This window comes from Silene latifolia, chromosome Y (assembly GCF_048544455.1).
Source record: "Silene latifolia isolate original U9 population chromosome Y, ASM4854445v1, whole genome shotgun sequence".
Lineage (NCBI taxonomy): Eukaryota > Viridiplantae > Streptophyta > Magnoliopsida > Caryophyllales > Caryophyllaceae > Silene > Silene latifolia.
In genome coordinates this window covers 313,574,823-313,593,194 of record NC_133538.1, presented here as the reverse complement: position 1 = coordinate 313,593,194, position 18,372 = coordinate 313,574,823, and the positions used below count along the sequence as shown (strand labels likewise).

At 36.5% G+C, this 18,372-nt stretch overlaps 4 protein-coding genes across 5 annotated transcripts in view; 3 read left to right on the top strand and 1 right to left on the bottom strand.

Moving 5' to 3' along the window:
- Positions 1-3,725, top strand: part of LOC141633650 (midasin-like) — a 35,608-nt gene extending 31,883 nt beyond the window's left edge. The window contains exons 72-76 of the mRNA XM_074446077.1: positions 591-2,249; positions 2,349-2,630; positions 2,806-3,084; positions 3,220-3,351; positions 3,445-3,725. Coding sequence (XP_074302178.1) covers positions 591-2,249; positions 2,349-2,630; positions 2,806-3,084; positions 3,220-3,351; positions 3,445-3,477 — 2,385 coding nt within the window. The 3' untranslated portion in view covers positions 3,478-3,725. The remainder of the gene's footprint in view (positions 1-590; positions 2,250-2,348; positions 2,631-2,805; positions 3,085-3,219; positions 3,352-3,444) is intronic.
- Positions 3,726-4,137: 412 nt separating this feature from the next.
- Positions 4,138-8,085, top strand: LOC141627384 (uncharacterized). The gene is made up of 2 exons (XM_074440681.1): positions 4,138-4,919; positions 7,223-8,085. Exons 1-2 carry the CDS (start codon positions 4,329-4,331, stop codon positions 7,976-7,978), a joined length of 1,347 nt encoding a protein of 448 aa, XP_074296782.1. The 5' UTR covers positions 4,138-4,328; the 3' UTR covers positions 7,979-8,085.
- An 850-nt stretch (positions 8,086-8,935) lies between these two features.
- LOC141633647 (uncharacterized) lies at positions 8,936-10,658 on the top strand. Its single transcript, XM_074446075.1, has one exon. The coding sequence runs from the start codon at positions 9,547-9,549 to the stop codon at positions 10,585-10,587; it is 1,041 nt and encodes a 346-aa protein (XP_074302176.1). The 5' UTR covers positions 8,936-9,546; the 3' UTR covers positions 10,588-10,658.
- A 1,406-nt stretch (positions 10,659-12,064) lies between these two features.
- On the bottom strand, positions 12,065-16,502 carry LOC141633644 (PHD finger protein ALFIN-LIKE 4-like). Of its 2 annotated transcripts, none has more exons than XM_074446073.1 (5): positions 16,245-16,502; positions 16,026-16,058; positions 14,076-14,304; positions 13,040-13,172; positions 12,065-12,522 (listed from the first exon to the last, which is right to left on the bottom strand). In XM_074446073.1, exons 1-5 carry the CDS (start codon positions 16,339-16,341, stop codon positions 12,271-12,273), a joined length of 744 nt encoding a protein of 247 aa, XP_074302174.1. In that variant the 5' UTR covers positions 16,342-16,502; the 3' UTR covers positions 12,065-12,270. The 2 variants fall into 2 exon arrangements, with proteins under 2 accessions (XP_074302174.1, XP_074302175.1); XM_074446074.1 differs by having other exon boundaries at positions 12,065-12,507.
- Between the last annotated feature and the right edge of the window lie 1,870 nt (positions 16,503-18,372).

The window sequence follows — 18,372 nt, the reverse complement described above, 5'->3', positions numbered from 1 at the left end:
ATATGCTTTTTAGAATGACCCGTAAATCCGTACTGATAACAAGTATATACCACAGTATATTAGTTTTATATTTTTAGTATATTTCTCATCATTATATTTTGCTTTGAGAAAAAAAAAAGGTTGAAACTGAAAATTAATAAAGAAAATTGAGTAACAAAATAAATGTACTTCAAATGAAAACACATTTTTTTAACCACAAAGCTAATAATAACAATTTTCAGGTCTGTTTTATATGGAGTATGTGTCAAGTCATTGTATATAATAATAAAATCAATAAAAGATTTAACAATTAGTTATATATCAATTTTATTTTGTTTTAATTTAATGATTAGAGTTTAGTGAAAATAATATAATTTGATGAAAAGATAATAGTTTAATGAAATAACTTATTATTATTAGTTTACTTATTTAAGTTAATGCACATAATTGTCATTAGTTTCCTTTTTTAAGAAAATGCATTTTGGAGGGAAAATGTTTGAGAACACTTATTCTTTTAGAATAAAGAGGGTTGCTACTAAAGTTGCAAGAATTGTATTTTTAGATGTGAATATCTGTGCCTCATTTTGTGTATGCCATTCTGATGTGCACAGGAAGAGAAGGAGGATGCTTCAGAAGAAATCCCGAGCAAGGATGTTAATGGCATTGAAATGGAACATGATATTGATGCTCCCGCATTGAGTGTCAGTGAAGATTCTGCTGATGAGAATAATGCAAGTGAGGAAGAAAATGATGAAGTCGATCAAGTGGAAAGTGAGATGGGAGCCACTGGGGATGACGGAAAGATTGCTGACGAGAAGTTATGGGACAAGGAAGAGGATAAGGATCTTGATGCTACCAAAGAGAAATACGAGCCTGGGTCTGCGGTGGAAGACAAGGATCCTAATAATAGGGAGCTTAGAGCTAAGGATGATTCTGCTGGTACTGATGGACATGCCGAAGGTAATTCTGATGCATCTGGTGGAGAAGATGATGATCATGATCATGATCATGATGATGGGGGTTCGGACAAGGATGAAACTGAGGGGATGAATATTGATAAGGAGGATATGTATGCTGATCCCACTGATTTAGACCTCAATGAGCCAAATCAAACTTCCGAGGACCAAGACGATCTAATGGATGTGGATCAGGCTGATCCCGTGGAAGAAAATGAAAATGAAGGACAAGAAAATGACAGCGACAATAGAGACTTGGAGAATGAAACTGTTGTCCCTGAAGATGAAACTCTAGCAGAAGCAGAATCTGATCATTTGAATGATGAATCCAACGATAATTCAGAGGAGAATAACGAGGAAATGGGTGGTAATATTGATACACCTTCAACGAACGTGTCTGAGCATCAAAATTCCAACACGACAGCTGACCACTATCCTAACACACAGTCATCTGTCCAAACGATGTGGCCTACAAGTAGTGATATTCAGAATGACTTCAATGCGGGCGAAGATTCCAGCCAAATAGACGCTACTTTGGGCAACTCATTGCGGGGAAATCCCACAGATGACCGGCAAAAATCACAACTACCAGAGCCAGATTCCTCCCCTTTCCAGAAAAATCAGCCGAACCCTTTAAGGGACCTGGGGGATGCACTCCAAGACTGGAAAGAGAGAGTCAAAGTCTCTTCTGACCTTCCAGAAACAGACAAAGGACCTATAGATGAAGTGATGGATGAAGCTGCAGATGAATATAGGTATACATCAGAGTCTGACAGGCATACTGATCAGGCATTGGGACCTGCAATGCCTGATCAGATGGAACATAACATTAGCAACGACAGGCCTGACAGAGACAGACTTGATGCTGACGAGGATGGTACAACTGAGGCATCCAATAGTCAGGATAATGAAACTGAGCAAGTCCAAAACCATTCACTTCCCACTGGTAGGATTGATCAAAGTATGACAATTCCTGATGCACATCACGAAGAATTGTCTGTTGATGATAATGAACCTGTCAGTGAAAATGATGTTCGTCATGGAAATCCTGGGGAGAGTTTAGTTTCAATGCAGAATTTTCATATGAATCGTGATCAAAGTGAGGTAAGTGAATCGGAAGATCTTGCTGATGAGCTTGTTGAGCAATTCAACGACATGAAAGTGGATGCTGGTGCACGTTGGAGAAACTACGAACTGCGCACAACGAGGCTGTCTCAGGAATTGGCTGAGCAGCTGCGTCTCATCATGGAACCCACACTAGCTAGCAAACTTCAAGGGGATTACCGGACCGGCAAGAGGATCAACATGAAGAAAGTAAGCTTTTTCCTCTTATATTATACTCCGTACTCCATATTATTTTCCTTAATTTGGTGCTCATGTTTCATCTTACTCATATTTTTGCTCATTGAACAGATTATTCCTTACATTGCTAGTCACTATCGGAAAGATAAGATATGGTTGAGACGTACCAAGCCTAATAAACGTGATTACCAAGTCGTGATTGTGGTGGATGATTCTAGTAGTATGTCTGAGAATTGCTGTGGAGATTTCGCCATTGAAGCTCTGGTCACTGTCTGTCGTGCATTGTCTCAGCTGGAAGTGGGGAAGCTTGCTGTTACAAGCTTTGGAAAACAGGGGAATGTCAGGCTACTGCATGACTTTGATCAACCCTTCACAGGAGAGGCGGGGATACAGGTCAGTACTCTAGTGACCTAGCAACTAATGAACTTCGATTGAGCTACTTTGTTTGTTTAAGCGTTTTTCTCATTTGACTTTTTGAGGTCAAAGTAGTGACTAAGTGTGAATACCGTATTTAATTCTTTGCAAGATTATAATTTGGTAGTAATACATTTATTGGTGTGTGGCGCAGATGATCTCAAGCCTGACATTTAAACAAGAGAATACGATAAATGAGAAGCCAATGCTTGATCTCCTCGTGTATTTGAACAAAATGTTAGAACAGGCAGCTACAAATGCTAGAACGCCTTCTGGTCAGAACCCATTACAACAGCTTGTTCTGATCATAGCTGATGGCCGCTTCCATGAGAACGAAAAGCTCGAGCGGCGTGTTAGGGACCTCTTGAACAAAAACTGTATGGTGGCGTTTATTGTTCTAGATAACGCAAAAGAGTCTATTTTGACTTTCCCGGTATGTCATAGAAAAAGTTGTAGATTTAGAAATTTATCAAGGGGGGACTAATCTTTTCCCCTGTAAAAACAGGATAATTAAGTATACTTTTTGGTCTATGCTTCATTGCTTACTAGTTCCTTTTTTTTTATGAAGCGCTACTGGTTCAAGAAGAGTGGAGAACTAGAGAAGGTTGATCTATATCTCAACTCGTTCCCATTCCCATACTACATTGTTCTGCGGAACATCGAGGCACTTCCAAGAACACTGGCTGATCTCTTAAGACAGGTATCATTATCATCAAACTTATTCTTGTACTACTTCCAGCTTCCCCCCATCTTTTTTATTCCCGTTCTGACGACTTCATGATTTCTCCTACAGTGGTTTGAGCTGATGCAAAATTCAAGAGACTAATATTATGATTAATTGCTAAACCTTTGTGGATCTGTCCATCTTTTGGACTACTTGCTAGAAACACCGGCGAGCTTTTGTTCAATGATACGGAGTAACAATTTTGAGGTACGAGTACAATATTCACATGTAACGCGGGATTGTAAATCGACAGCAGCCGGCAGGGTTTAGCCAACAATGTAATCCACAGATAAAACTGCAGTATTGTGTTGAGCAATTATATCAAGTTAGCCCTTCATTTTTCTGCTCCATCTTATTTTTCTTCTCCCATTATATTGTTTACAGCGAACATATACCCTACCCAAGTCGAGTTACCAGATGATTTCTTGTCGAAACAAACTAAAAATTACTAACTGATCCTATTTGCAAATATTGACTTGAAAATGACTCAAACTCTTTGCTAATATGATCAGATAGTAATTTTTTTTTTGCTTTATCTTATTTTTCTTCTCCCATTATATTCTTTACAGCGAGAACATATACCCTACTCAAGTCGAGTTACTTGATGATTTCTTGTTGAAACAAACAAACTGATCATTTATGTAAACATTGACTTGAAAATGACTCAAACCTGAAACGACTTATCGACAGCTCACCGTAACGATTCGTAGTTCGGAATAACATGAATATAGCATGAATGCCCACGTTACTTGACCTGTTCAATGTTCATGAAAATTTTAATGATTTCTCATTTTTCTTCATCGTTTGACCTTATTAGAAAAGTCAAATAGTCAACGTTTTCCACTACGAAACACTTCAATTCTTAGCTGTTACCACTTCCCATATTATTATTAATACTCCAATAAATAGCGTACAAAACGCATTCTATAGTATCACAAATTATAAACAGAGACATGGAAATGGAGAAGAAACTGTATGAAGCTGCCATCGAAGGCGACGTGGTACTCTTAAAAACCTTGATAACAGACGATCCATTAATTCTCAATAGAGTTACCACCACTTTTTTCCATGAAACTCCTCTCCACGTCGCAATCCTACGTGGCCATGCAGACTTTGCAAGGGAAGTTCTAAGGCACAACCCTCGACTAATGTCCGAGTTAGACTCTCTCGGCCACTCATCTCTTCATCTCGCCTCGGCCAAGGGGGATGTTGTTATCGTGCGAGATTTATTACGTGTGGGGCACAATCCCTGCCTTGCTCGTAGCAAGGAAGGGCTGGTGCCCCTTCACTTGGCAATTATGAAGGGTGGTCGAGTTGAGGTGGTTGAAGAGTTGATTCGGGCGTGTCCTGAGTCGATTCGGATGACGGTTGATAAGGGTGACATGGCTTTGCACTTGTGTGTCAAGTTTGGTAATTTGGAGGCTTTGCAAGTGTTGGTTAAGGAGGTGATGGTGGCTGAAAATGATGGTGTTGACTTGTTAAATGCTAGGAATGATGATGGATATACTACTTTGCATTTGGCTGCTCTCTACAAGAACTTTGAGGTACACTAATTAGTAATTACATTAAATTAAAATCTCATTATTTTTTTTGGGATTTTTATATCACGCCTTGTTTTTCTTATTTATTTTTTTTTTTTCATTTATTCCTATTTTACCCTTGGACTTTCAAATTAGTTTTAGAAAAAATTAAATATCGTTTTACGTAAATGTATTTTGGCGACTATTTTTATAATAATTAATTTAGTAATGTAGACGGTCCCTCTTAAAACACTCGACATAAATTATTTTAATGTATTTAAATAACAAAACCGATTAAAAAAAACAAATACATTATACACGATAAAAAAAAAAAAAAAAAAAAAAAAAAAAAAAAACATCCTCTATGTCATGTGGGTGGGTTACAAGACACGGCCCAAGCTCCGTCATGTGAAATACACGACATTGCCCAGGCAGTGTCGTGCAGACCACATGACATGGCCATGGTAGCGTCATGTAAGTCACATGACAAGGCCCTGGCACCGTCATGTAAGTCACACGACAAGGCCTTGGCTCCGTCATGTACTTCACATGACACTACCCACCCACCGTCGTTTATTGTTTTTTTTTCCCTAAACTATTTCGATTGTCACTACCAAAAACGCAAACATATTTACGACAAAAAAAACGCAACCCTAATAGGCTCTACACAACAATAATTCAACACTAATGTAAAAAACCGTCTCCAAAAATCAATAACTATAAAACAATATTTATTTTTAGTTTAATTAATTTTCAAGTCCAAGGGCAAAAAAGGAATAAATGAAAAAGTAGGGGGCGTAACAAGTAAAACAGGGGGCGTGATATAGCAATTTTATACTGTTATTAACTTTTTCCCGAAAAGAACTTAAATTCCGAGTCTGAATTAGGTCGGTCAATGAGGATAGATGAGACAAAACTAAAATGCTTAGGATTTAGCCACAACAACAACAACAAAAAAAAAAAAAAACTTGTCTCACTATTTAAATACGGTGATATTTAATCCATTTTTAATCTTAAAATGGATATACTGATGAGAAAGCACAAATTATTGTCTAAGACGCATATATCCGTCTTAAACTTAAGACGTCAAGTAGAAGGATAGGACAAAAGGAGGGCTCTTAGTAGATCTGGCAAAAGTATACCGAACCCGAAAAACCGATCGAAAATACCTGAATCGACACCTGACTGTACATCCGAAAGGTATAACTGAACTTCGCCCCGAAGCCTGAATCGACCTGAACTGATTCGAAATTGAACCGAATTTGTAATATCCGAAGTAGACCCAAGATTGAATGAACCTGAACTGTTTCAATCTGAATTGTTTTAATCCGAATCGATATATACCTGAACCGATTTCAACCTGTATATTGATGACTGAAACCCAACATTGAAACCCGAAATAACCCGAATGTATCTAAGCGTCACATCTAAGGTGTCTTTTTGTGCATGAATGTCACCGATTTGACGTCAATGAATTAATATTATATCGTAGTTATACAAAAAAAACATTATATATTACTTTTTTTTTAAAAAACTATTTGTACTGTTTTGAAGAAAGACCTAATCCTTTGACATCTGATCTGATTATGACTTGATCCGAACCTCATCTGCTCTGTTATTGACCCGACTCGAACCTTATCTGCTCTGATATTGACCCGACTCGAACCTGAACCGACCCAAAATATCTAAAACCGATTAAAAGTGAAAATTGAATCCAACCCGAGCTAAACCGAATTGAAATCGAAAAAAAAGATAACCCGATCCAAAAGAAACCGAACCGAAACTGATTCGATTGACCTGTTTACCACCTCTAGCTCTTAGAGTCTAGCAAAACAATTTATCTTATCTAATTATGTAAAGTGTATTTAACCTGTTTTACTCTTAAGGCGGACAAGTCATCTTAAGAGACACCAACTCCTTAACAAAAAATGAAAATCATGAGCAACCTAACTCTTGTACTTATCTAGCTAACCTTTGAAAGTCTTGATCGAATGATGTGTCTTTCAAGGCAAAATGACGTGCTATCAACTTCAACCTTTTGAAACAAAACTACTTCTATTAATCATTCTAATCTGGTCTTTTTCTTCATAGTGGACCTATGGGAATTTAAGATTGTCTTAATAATGATGATAATTTGGTGTTGAATTACCTAATTTCAAAATAGTACGTAGTACGTTTTAATTTAAGACCAGTTATTGTTATCTAGTTTAAATCGTAAGTGACCCTTTAGTAACCTTACTAGCCAATTATGTAGGTTTGGTTGATTACCATCTAATTGAGCCGATATATGTATTATTTGAATCATTTTTGTTATCTTGTTGTATTAGATCATGAAGTACTTGATGTCAAGGCCAGGAATTGAACTAAACGCGATGAACAACAATGGCCTTACGGCACTAGATTTGGTCGAAAATTCTCCCCGAGACATAAAAAGCCTTGAGATACTCAATTTCATGTTACAATCGAATGCACAAAGAGCCACCACCTACAACGCTAGTTCTTCATCCGCAATTCAACCAAAATCGTCACCTAATTCTCTACGCAAAATCGATACAAGGGAACTTCCTAGACAACAAAGGTCCAAGAAATCATGGAAAAAACTCTTCACCTTTGACAATACCCGATTAGAACAACACCGAGGAACACTGCTAATTGTCGCGGCTATAATAGCCGCGGCATCAGCAGTGCCAGTTATCAACATGAATACCAATGGACCTGATTTAACCGATGACTACTCAACATTTTCATTAACATTTGTACCGGTTTCGGCCTTATTGGTCCTATTGGTAAGTGGATTTTCCCTTAGGAACAAACTTTGTGTATGGCTTGTACTACAACTTATGTACACATCAATCGGGTTTTTGGCGGTGAACTTTCTCGGATCAATGATCTCGAATGAGAGTCGATACTCGAGAATCGATGCACCTACGCTTATTTCGGTGCTGATCTTGTTTGGGTTGTTGCTAATGGTCTCGGCACTAAATCTCATTAGGCTAATTGTGTGGATTGTGGTTTGCACGAAAGCTTGCATTAAGAGAAGGAAGTTGCGAGGTAGGAGTTCTAATGCTTTGTCAAATGCTTGAAAGTCAACGGATGGTGTTACTTTTTCGATCTACTTACGTTTTGTACTCTCAAGAGACCTACTCTATCCATCTTTAACTTATAATGAATAGTGTCTATCACAAGCAAGATTTATTGACCTACTTTATATGTAAAGTTTGTGTTCTACATTTTTTTTTTTGTTAATATTTGCATACTTGTTAAATTGTGAAGTGAAATATTATGTTGATTTATTGTTGAATAAAAATTGATCATATTTTACTATAGTTAAATGATTTTTTGTTGTAGCCTCTTTAATATCACACACATCAAATATATTTTTTTCTATGTTTATGACGAGGGGATTTACTGTCGCTGCCTTTGGTGTGCACTGGATAAATCCCCGAGTATACGTAAATACATAATAGCCTGCAAATCACATACACTAGGTAACTAGTAAGTCACCCGAGAGTGGCAGACTCATGCCATAAACACCCCCACAATATTGTTTTAGGGAGACTTAAACCTGGATCTCGTGGGAATTTCACCCTAGATTAGAAGCATTTTTATTATAAAAAGGTAAATATATGAATTAGATATCATAAAATGAAATAACTAAGCAAATGACCAAGATGAGAAGAGTAGTGATATACTCGGTACTCTAATCATGATAAAATTATAATGTAAATTGAGCGACTCAATTTCGATATGACTCTAAGCAATTCAATTTAAAAATACGTGAATAACTAATTTAAAAGTAAACAAATGATCAAAACGTAGAAAATAATACAAATATGATCCAAATTTAGATCAAGGAAATAAGGAATCACATTCTCTTGTCCAAAAGCTCTCTCCATGGTCCCTAAAAAGGCTAAAAGAGCAGATGACGAGCTACATGAACCAAACCCACAAACGGATAAGGGCAACCGAACACAATCTCAGACCCACGTGACACTCACGTGCTAATACCAGACACACCGCCAAAAATAAAGGAACAACCTCAAAGCCCTAACACTTACCGACACGTGTCAGTTCCCAACTCCTCCCTCTTTTCCTAAACCCCCAATTCTCTTGACTCTACTCCTCCACTCTTCCCACATTTCCCCTAAATTATCATAAAGATCTAAACTTTAATCATAAAGATTCAATCTTTATTATCTTTAACATGATAATCTTAACCTAATTTTGTTTATTACTAAAAAATCATCTTTTTTATTTTAATTTTGATCAGAAATGCTTGATTTTTCTTTTGTTTATATATTTTGCTCTAAAATCTGGGTTCGTAAACGTAAAAAAATCCCATCTTTTTAATATTTTCACTAATCCCATCATCAAATCTTTCCATTTTTGTATATAATCTTGTGTTTAAACCTAACTATTCACCTTTTTTAGTGTTAATTACTAATTGGGCATCTTTGTTTGATTAATTTTTGTATATAATCTTGTGTTTTCAACTAATTAATCACTTTTTTAGCGTTCATTGCTAATTGGGGATCCATTTTTGTATATAATCTTGTTTTTACAAGTTATTAATCACTTTTTTTTTTAGTGTTTTTGTTTTTTTGTTCAATTTTTTTTAAATCCAAAATCCCCAAAAAAAGTCATCAAAAAAATGAGTTTAAGAACAGCAGAAGAAGAATCCCATGAAGAAATCCAACTTCCAGCTGAAATTAATTGGGAAATGCTTGACAAATCCAAATTCTTCATCCTAGGAGCAGCTCTTTTCTCCGGCGTATCGGCCGCGTTATACCCGGTGGTAGTACTCAAGACACGACAACAAGTTACAGTTGCAGCCCAGCTACAGAGATCAAGTATCGGGACCGCTTTCAATTTGGTACGAAACGAGGGGTTCAGGGCGCTGTACAGGGGATTTGGGACGTCTTTGACCGGCACAATTCCTGCTAGAGCGCTTTACATGACTGCTTTGGAGGTTACTAAGTCGAGTGTGGGGTCCGCCACCCTTGGGCTTGGTGTCCCAGAGCCGACGGCAGCGACACTGGCTAATGCCGCAGCTGGAGTGTCGGCTGCCGTAGCGGCTCAGCTGGTCTGGACCCCAGTTGATGTGGTGAGCCAGAGACTCATGGTTCAGGATCACCACATCAACAACAAAGTTAAGTATGTTAATGGTGTTGATGCTTTTAAAAAGATCGTAAAAATCGACGGTTTTAGAGGATTATATAGAGGGTTTGGGATTTCGATACTAACATATGCTCCGTCAAATGCGGTCTGGTGGGCGTCTTATTCTGTTGCGCAGCGTTTAATTTGGGGTGGAATCAGTTGCTATAATTGCAAAAAGGAGGATACCAACAATGGCGGGGGGTATAGGCCGAGTTCAAAAGCGGTAATGGCAGTCCAAGGAGTGAGCGCAGCGTTGGCAGGTGGTGTATCGGCTTTGATTACAATGCCATTGGATACTATTAAGACTCGAGTGCAAGTGTTGGACAATGAGGAGAATGGGAATGGGCGCGGTAGTGGTAGGGGTCTGACAGTGGCTCAGACTGTTAGGAATTTGGTACAAGAAGGCGGGTGGACGGCTTGTTATCGTGGGTTGGGACCGAGATGGGCGTCTATGTCGATGTCGGCCACGGCTATGATCACAACTTATGAGTTTCTTAAGCGGCTCTCTGCTAAGACACAACAGGGTGTCACTTAGGTTTTTCCGTTAAGGATGAAATGAAATCAAATGTAGTGATATAAATAAGTGGTGTTTATTTTTCATTCTGATTTCTTTTGTTTGAAAATATCGTTCTCAAAGATAATTTACATTGTGCATATCAAGCATATGCAGTTTCCGGCTTTGTTATCATCGCGTTTCACCAAATTCTTGTATGAAACCGTAACCCTCCTTAATTGATAATCTAGAGATTGACCCTTTGATAATGTAGGAAGTTCCAACAATTTATGGTATAAGGCTATAAGCCAACTACTACTCGGGTTATGTTATGTAGTGATCTATGGTTCTATGGGCTCTGAATTACTGATCAATTTCTCCAGTTCTGTGGATAAAACATACTCCGTAGTTATTCGTTAGGCCATTCTTATACGGAGTAACAAGTAAATTGTAAAAGGGCTATTTGACAACTACCTTTATATTATATGGATCATGATTTTTTGGCGATTGAATCTGTTTTATTCATTTTTTATCTAAAACCGTTTTACAAAAGCACAACGTTAACGAATTTGTGTATTTATAAAGGTCAAATAGAGGGAGAGTTCTAGTAGCATAAATAAAAAACAAAGCGTCTTGTTTGTGACGGACACTATCCGTCACAAGTTGAGGACGGATAGTACCCCTCTTACAATAAAGCAAGTGGGAGGACAAGTGTGTGTGGGGGGGGAGGGGGGGGAGGTTGGATGGAACACCCCATGAATAATGTCACTTGCATATTGTGAGAGGGGCACTATCCGTCTTCAGCTTGTGACGGACAGTACCCGTCTTTAATGAGAATTTGTGAATAAACTAATGGACAAAGACAGAGAAGTACCTACATAATAAAGGCAAGGGAGTAGCTGCAAGGTGGTGTCTTATCTCAATTAGGATTGGATTATCTAAAGTTTAATAATTGTCCCTTGTTGTTGTAATATATTGAATCCTTTTTGGTCAATAACATAATGAAGGAATCTATGATCTACCACCACGTTCTAGTCATTACACCTAAACTAATAATATACTCATCAATTTGTTTCGTAAAATGCAAGCGGTATCCTTGAGGTTTGACAATTTTGCCTGAAATATCCTTGAGGTTTACGAGTCAAGAAAGATAATTTTTTTTTTTTTCCAAATCGATCATCTTTCCGGGAACTACGATTTGAAAAAAAATTGTCGTATTTGGATCCCGTGGCTAAGAGTTTTTGTATGTCAGTTTTTTTTAACCGAACAAACTTTGAGTGACCGTATCTCTTGGTCACGAATTCCTAACTCCACAATTTTTTTTCCAAGTCGTAATTCTCATAAAACACAATGGTGTAGTGAAATTTATAAAGTTCAATATTGTCGCTTTAAAAACAGGTCATCAAACCACAAACGGTCCTGAAATAAACGTATTATGAGACCCGTTTATAGCCGACTAACAGCATAACGTTGCCAGATGGATACTGCAAGATAAATTGATTCGCAAATAAGCCGATGATACTAAAATGAGTAGTTAGATCTTGGTGAGAACTTTTTGTGTTCGAGTAAGACATCATTAGGACGCTAATATTAAGCAATTACGTGATCAAGTAACCGAGATCCTAGATCCTACTAACAAGTTCCAAAAACATTCACAAGAGAGCTAATGAACAGAAGTCATAATCAATGAGATACCAAACCCGGAGCCAGGGAAATCGAGCAATGTCATGGCTGAATCTTCTTACTGATAGTGCAGGAAGGACATTTGTACTGCTTAATGTGCTCAGCGCGTGCTGGTGTAATCTTGACACACTTGCCATGGAACCAAGTTTCGCAGATATCACAACATATCCAGAACTCGTTAGATGAGTAGGTATCGCCACAGGCCCCACATAGAGTATCACCATTCTCCTCGTCTTCTTCCTCTTCTTCCTTTGGTTGAATTGCCTTTGCATGCTTGACCTGCATTCCAGGATGCTGCTTTCATCGCCCCATGCACAAAGAATGAGCAGGATTCATATCTTTTGAAGATAAGCCAATAAACCGTATAATGCACAGAATATAAGTAGGGAAAGAAATAAGGCGGTGAAACTATTGTATGGTTTGGTGTTCAAATCGGTTCAGACAACATAATCGAGTGCATATAATGCTCTACCTAGTCTCAACTAGTTTAAAATAGAAGTATAAATTACTTTAGCAATCTAGTTAGCGACTTAACTCCCTACCAGGTCAAATGATTTGGATTGAGCTTCAACCAAACGAACCCCGAACGCAAACATGATAAAAACAGTATTGGTTTAGTATCAGTTGTACTAGACTACTAGTCATGACTCGGGTGTCAACCATAATATCGACAAGTATCACCACCATGACACCCATTGAGATGGCAGATGAAATCACGATGAAAACACGCCACTGACAAGTGTGCAACAAGGAAAAAGCCAGCATACAGATGGTGAACAAGCCAAATAAAGCAACAAAGTCGAGTTTTTACCGAATTTGAATGTGATTTTGATTTAGTGCTGCTGTGCTGTGAGACTTTAGACCTCTCCACTTGTTTCTTAGCTTTGCCAGTCACAGCTTCATATACAGTCGGAAGATCATTTATCATATTGAACAGCCGCCTCCTACATCAAAAAAAATATGAGAAGTCAAAGAGACCACACTTTGGTTAGAGTAACACCTGCACACAAGTTATCATAAAAGCAAGTAATAATAAATGACCTAGGAATCCCCTAACTCCTGGTCATCAAGAATTTAAGCGGAGAAATTTGGACAGCAAGCTACAGTAAACGTAACTCATAAAACTCTCTTTCATTTTGCCAATAGACTGCTGATTGACCCCTTCATGAATGCTAACCAATGCTACTCAAACAAAACTAATGTCGAACCCAGCAATTTTGTGAAACATATTTATGTTTTGGCCTAAAATCAAGTGTTGTGTCATGGTGTCAGACAAGTGATCCGTAGCTGAAGAAAAGGGTTAGAGAAACATTAGTGACTGAAACAAACAAAATGTGGTGATTAGCATTGCTTCATAATCATCTCAAGATTGAATCAAAACATGTAATTGCCGGGAATGCAAGTTATAACTTCTAACACTAGAAAGAATAAGTCCGCAAAATCCCGCAAAGATTGAAACGCTAAATTTTCAGGCAAAAACAATGACGCCTTTGCTAAACTGATAAACAAAGATATCTAAAATCTTGTATGGACCACATTACTATTTATGACTCCCCTCACAGTCTGACAATAGGCTAAAATTGTTATCCTATTTAATTCTCAACAACATAAAGCAAGGGCACTAAAACCAATTCCGCTAGAATAATGACAAAAACATACATGGTCACGATTGAACACTCAGAAAATAGCCAGATTACACCATCGGAAGAGTTCATGAGGGAGTGGGAGGTCCTATTGAAAATAAAACGGAGAAGAGATAACTTGAAGGCCATATGGACCACTGATATCGGCTTGATGTTAATGACTACACAAGCACTCAGACATACAAACTATATATACGGATATACCTGTCAGCCTTATCAAAGCCAAATCTAGCCCCAAAATAAAATGCAACGGACAGCAACCAGGCATCACTGTGGGCAGCAACCAAAGCTATCCAATCCTTCTTGTTCATCCCATCCCTTGCAAAGTTTATTCCCAGTGAAGGCTCTGGGAGCTCAGGGGGCACCTCTTCAGCAGGTAGATTGACCTCCCATTGCTCACTTGGGAACCCGTACAGGCATAGGTTTTCTTTCTCTGTTTAGCAATAAACTTATATTAATGACCTGAAGATTACAGGTGAAAATGAGGAATATAAATAAAGAACAGCTAAAATAGAGATTAGACGAGGAAATACAATAGAAGAGAAACAATGATAAAAGGAAGTATATAAGTTATTGACAATATTATCTTGAAAGTATTGTGCTATAAGTTGCCTATAACAAACATGGACAACATACATTCATAACCCCAAATTTAACTAATATACAAAGATACCGTATGACAAAACTAAGAACTACTCTCTTTCAGTTGATTTCCGGTAAAAAAAAAAAAAAAATCTATGTAGGTGATTTCAAAATGACAGTTAGAGGCACATACATATAAAACTAGACTACCAGATAACTAAAGATAATTCTAAAAGACCCATTTGCCGATTACCAACGCTATACTAACGAAAAAGGCTCAAAAATGCATTGCCTCCAATAGACATGCAACAGTAATGAAGGAGCGAAAACGAGTAAAAGAAACACAACACAACACGACATGAGATGAGATGAGACTGTTGCGGTCAGATTCTGTGTTTATGCTATTTAGTTGTTCAAATCTGACGCAAGTCTATTGATTCTTGATATTGTCTAAGTAACCATTAAAGTACTAGCACATGTTTTACAAAACGAGTATCAGAATCCTATTTATATGAATCGACACGAGCACGAATCACCCAGAAAATTCATTCCAACAAAGAACCTTGCAATGTGACACAACAGTAGATGATTTAAGGAGTAATAAATACTAAAGACCAGCACCAGCCTCACCATTACAGAAATAACACTTGCCAATCTCTCAACAGCACAGACACCCACTATATAACAACTAACCATGTTCGACTCTCACGACACACAGAGCATTGAGACAGGATCCCAGTTCAAATTTCATTAACTAATCAAGAAAAAGCTAAGCAACTTGTGCACAGTTGATCAACATAATAAGTATACCAACTTCAATGATTCGCGTGAAATAAACACTGTTTAACAAAGTCATCTGAATGTAATACATGGAGTCACAGCACTCAACAAAATTCAAACAGGCTTTGAGAGACAAACAAATTAACAAAAGGGGTTAAGTTGAAAGAAGTCAGACAACGCAAATGGTCCACGTAGGACAGAAAGAAAGTCGCTCAGTCCCACAACGACTTCAAATCCCAATCACTTAGCCAGAGGGCGACTTGAGCCTTGTTGGAAAAAAATTCTTAACAAAAGACTTGTGGTCAAGTCGCTTACCCAGAGGACGACTACGCTATGAAGCTGAGCGACTATCTATCTGTCCTAGGTGGACCCATTTTCGATAATTTCTTTAAACTCAGCCTCCTTTTGTTAATTTGTTTGATTCTGAACATCATTTAATAAAAAAATTCACAGTTTTCCCTACAAAACTAGGAAAAACCATCACCATCCAACATCATATATCATGTCAATAAACATCATTATCAATAAATTAAGCAATTAATATAACTTTTAAGCAAATGAAAGCTTAATACAACTAACTATTTCGTATCATAGTCTTTTATTCGTTAAACACTACTTCTATTTCACTAAAATGACCGTCTCACACTATAAGACGGTCTTACGCGATAATTACTCATACTTAACATTACCACATTAATAAAAGTCTCATCAATGTTCAACCATATATAAGCAAACACACAAAAAATCAAATTCAAACAATAAATTTCACAACCAAGTGAGATTAACACTAACCTGGATCACACTGTGCATAAAATTCATCAACATCTGCAAAAAATAAAAATTCACCATGTCAGCGTTAAACCCTACGGTTAAAAGATTAAATCTTTCACAGTAATTTTACCCCAAAAAGTTCACACCACACTAGAATCAAAAACCCAGAAAGCTGAACCAAAAAAAAATGAAAATTTTGAAAAATGTCGGGAAAAGAAAGGGAAAAGGAGGAGAAATAACCAGAAGTAAGGGCTTTAATTAAACCAACATGACGGCCTTTGAAATCCCTAAAAACTTGTTCAACAGTACCAGGATTACAATGTTCTACGTCTTCCATTTAATTTGATTTTTTGTGTGGTTTGCCAAGAAAATATTTAACTAATTTTTCAATGAATTTGAATTTGAGGAGTAATAAAAGTATGAAGCATACGAAGAAGGTTGATAGTTAATAAAGGTAGGATTGTAGCCCAGTAGGGACTCATTTACCCTAAATTAGATGGGTGTGTCGACTTTTTATCCAACTTATATAGAGGGGAGGGTATGGGGCAATGTTGTCAGGATCGGGATTCTACTTTGGATCGATGGGGAGGTTAAGATCGAATCGGTAGAATCGGATCGTAGAATTGGATCGTAGAATCGCAAGATTCTACAAACTCACTAAATATAATTTTTTATTTGATAAAAACATATAATTGAAAATCAAAACACTTGTTTATTAATATTTATTATTCATAAAATATTGGTAATTAATGATTTTAGTATCATTGTATGAACAACTTACCCGAAATTTGGGTTTTACGATGTCATTATATAAAAATATGTATTGATTTTTTTATTATGGAATCGGAACGTAGGTTCGTAAAATCGTAGGATCGTATTATGATCCCATCTCTAGAAATTTTCAAATTAATAGGATCGTAAGATTCTACAACTATGATAGAATCGTAGGATCCAGGATCGGTCAAGCATTTTTGGATCGTAAAATCGTAGAATCGTTGGATTGAATCGCGATTCTGACAACAATGGTATGGGGTACGGTTCGATTTAGGGTGAAATATTTGGATTATTTGCTTTTTTAATAACCTGGATAATGGTCATGTTTGGTACTCAACAGATTTATAATAGCAAAAGCAGATTAAGCAAGCAGATTATAAATGACAGATTGAATTGACAGGTTTGACTAATATATTTCAATTAGCAGATTTAATAATATAGTGTTTGATAATTAGCGGATTTAAGTTAATAGATTGTTGTATCTATATGTAAATGGTTGACAGATACAATTTTCCCAATCTACTAATGTAAATATGCTGGGTGGAGCAGCATGTTGGAAAACAGTAGATTGAAGCTCAATCTACTGTTTCAATATGCCATTTACCAAACACGTAAATTAGTAGATTAGTGAGTCAAACACGCTAAAAGGCTTGAATATGCTGAAAATTCACCAATCTACCGTTTACCAAACACTCCCCATAGAGAACTTTTGACATATTCAAGACTTTTAGCAAGTTTAACTAAACAATCTATAGCAGATGCTTTAGTTGGTAAAGTCATGAGATGTTACTCATGATCTATGTTCGACCCTATTAGTATAAAAATCGTCCTTATGATTCTCTTTACACAAAAAGATACTATCTCCTATTCTCTAAGATCTTCTGTATTTCCTAAAACGACAATTAAATGTAATAATCTATAAATATTATTAAAAGGGTAAATCTTAAAAATCACGTAGATAATGTCATCTCGCATTACTAAATGTCACCTTGCATAACCAAAATTTAACGTCACCAACTGTAGAAAGCCATGTCATTATTTCTTATTTAAAAAGAAAAAAAAATTGAACCATTAAATGTAAATAGCATAACAAACATTAACTTTGACTTTTTTTCATTTTTAGATAAATTAAACAACCATTAAAAATAAATTCATACTAAATTTAAAATTTTTACGTTTATTGTTAGAATATTTTAAGCAACAAATAAATATCACATAATTATATTTTACATCGTTTATAAAATAATAAATAATTTATAAATATTAAGAGCAAATAATAACATACTTAACATTAAACATTAATATTTTAATTTTTAAAACTAGAATAGGTTAAACGAAAAATTAAAAATTTACATTAGTCTAATTTTAAACTGTTTATATGTGCAACTCCCTCTTAAATCTTATTGAAATAAACTTGCTCAATTTTGTTAAATTTGATAAATAAATAAATCTATAAATATAACGGAAAATTCACGCGATGCCCTCGAACTTTACCATCTTGCACGTGGTACCCAACTTTTTTAAGTTTGTGCACATGATATCCTTGAGAATTGATTTTCAAGCACATTGTACCCTTTTTAACGTTCTTAACAAT